This window comes from Emiliania huxleyi (genome assembly GCF_000372725.1).
Source record: "Emiliania huxleyi CCMP1516 unplaced genomic scaffold EMIHUscaffold_6091, whole genome shotgun sequence".
Classification (NCBI taxonomy): Eukaryota; Haptophyta; order Isochrysidales; family Noelaerhabdaceae; genus Emiliania; species Emiliania huxleyi.
This window is the reverse complement of record NW_005197431.1, coordinates 1-1,493: the sequence shown is the minus strand read 5'-3', so window position 1 is coordinate 1,493 and position 1,493 is coordinate 1. Positions and strand designations below refer to the sequence as shown.

At 66.2% G+C, this 1,493-nt stretch overlaps 1 protein-coding gene across 1 annotated transcript; it reads right to left on the bottom strand.

Moving 5' to 3' along the window:
* Positions 1 to 882: 882 nt before the first annotated feature.
* On the bottom strand, positions 883 to 1,115 carry EMIHUDRAFT_257366 (hypothetical protein; the record flags this gene model as incomplete). Its single annotated transcript, XM_005764048.1, has 1 exon — positions 883 to 1,115. A coding segment is annotated over one exon (233 nt), but the record flags the coding sequence as incomplete, so codon positions are not given.
* Between the last annotated feature and the right edge of the window lie 378 nt (positions 1,116 to 1,493).

Sequence of the window (1,493 nt, the reverse complement as noted above, 5' to 3'; positions counted from 1 at the left end):
GCCGTCGCCATCGGCGCCACCGCCTCCCACGCATTCAGCGCCGGGTCGTACCGCTCGACTGAGCTGAGGGTGCCTCCGCCGCCGCTGCCGCCCACCGCATAAAGCTTGCCGTCGAGCACCGCCACGGCGTGACGACTTCGAGCCGTCGCCATCGGAGCCACCGCCTCCCACGCATCCAACGCCGGGTCGTACCGCTCCACCGAGCTGAGGATGTCGTCTTCGTTGAAGCCTCCCACAGCGTACAGCTTGCCATCGAGCACCGCCATGTCGTGAGTCTGCCGAGCCTCCGCCATCGGCGCCACCGCCTCCCACGCGTTCGTCGCCGCGTCGTACCGCTCCACGGAGCTGAGGAAGCCGCCGTCGTAGTTGTACCCGCCCACAGCGTACAGCTTGCCGTCGAGCACCGCCATGGCGTGACTAAACCGGGCCGCCGCCATCGGCGCCACCGCCTCCCACTCGTTCGTTGACGGGTCGTACCGCTCCAGCGAGTTGAGGAAGCCGTCGTTGTACCCGCCAACAGCATAGACCTTGCCTTCGAGCACCGCCACAGCGAGACCCCACCGCTCCGTCCCCATCGACGCCACTGCCTCCCACGCATTCGTCGCGGGGTCGTACCGCTCGACTGAGCTGAGGACGTCGTCGTCGTTGTGGTTGACGCCGCCCACCGCATACAGATTGCCGTCGAGCACCGCCGTGCCGACATACCTTCGTGTCGAAGGCATCGGCGCCACAGCCTCCTCCTCCCACTCATTCGTTGACGGGTCGTACCGCTCCAGCGAGTTGACAGTCCCACCCTCGCCGTCGTGGCTGCCGATCACGACCATGCGCGGCCTCTCGCGCTTCTTCAGCGTCTCCTTCCAGCCGCGGCGCCACGCGCGGCACGTCCCCTTGGCGGCGTGCTCCTTGGTCGGCAGCTGGGCGAGGATGTGCGGGGCGAGGTCCGGCGAGAGGAGGACCTCGGAGAGGACCCACTCGGGCTGCTCCACGAGCCGAGCGGCGTGCTCCTCCGCCACGCGCAGCGCGGCGTCGCTCGCGCCCGCCTGCGCCTCGATGATGGCGCACAGCTGCGCTGGCGAGAGGCCCGCGACGCGCGCGCCGATGCGGTGGGAGGCCATCGGCGGGCGGTCGCTTCTTGGCAAGGCCAATGCCTTGGATTTCGCTCGCGAGGTGTAAATAAATAAATAAAAACACCTCTCTACTGTGAAATGCCGTCCTCCCATCCCTCCCTTGGGTTGTCTGTTTTCTTTCTTTCTTTCTTTGAGATGGGTAAAAAGGAACAGGCCCCCGCCCTTGCGATCTTTGTGCAGGGTTCTTTGTGGGTGTGGTCGGCGACTAGCCGGGGTCGTCCTCCCGATGGGGGACTAGCACTAGCCGTCTTCCACATGGTCCCTCGGGTCCCTGCTGCTCCTAATCTCTTCGTACATCCTCCTGCTGATCTCCGCAAGTCCCTGCTCCCTCCCTCGTCTCACCCTGCGCGTCTGCTCCGCCTCACC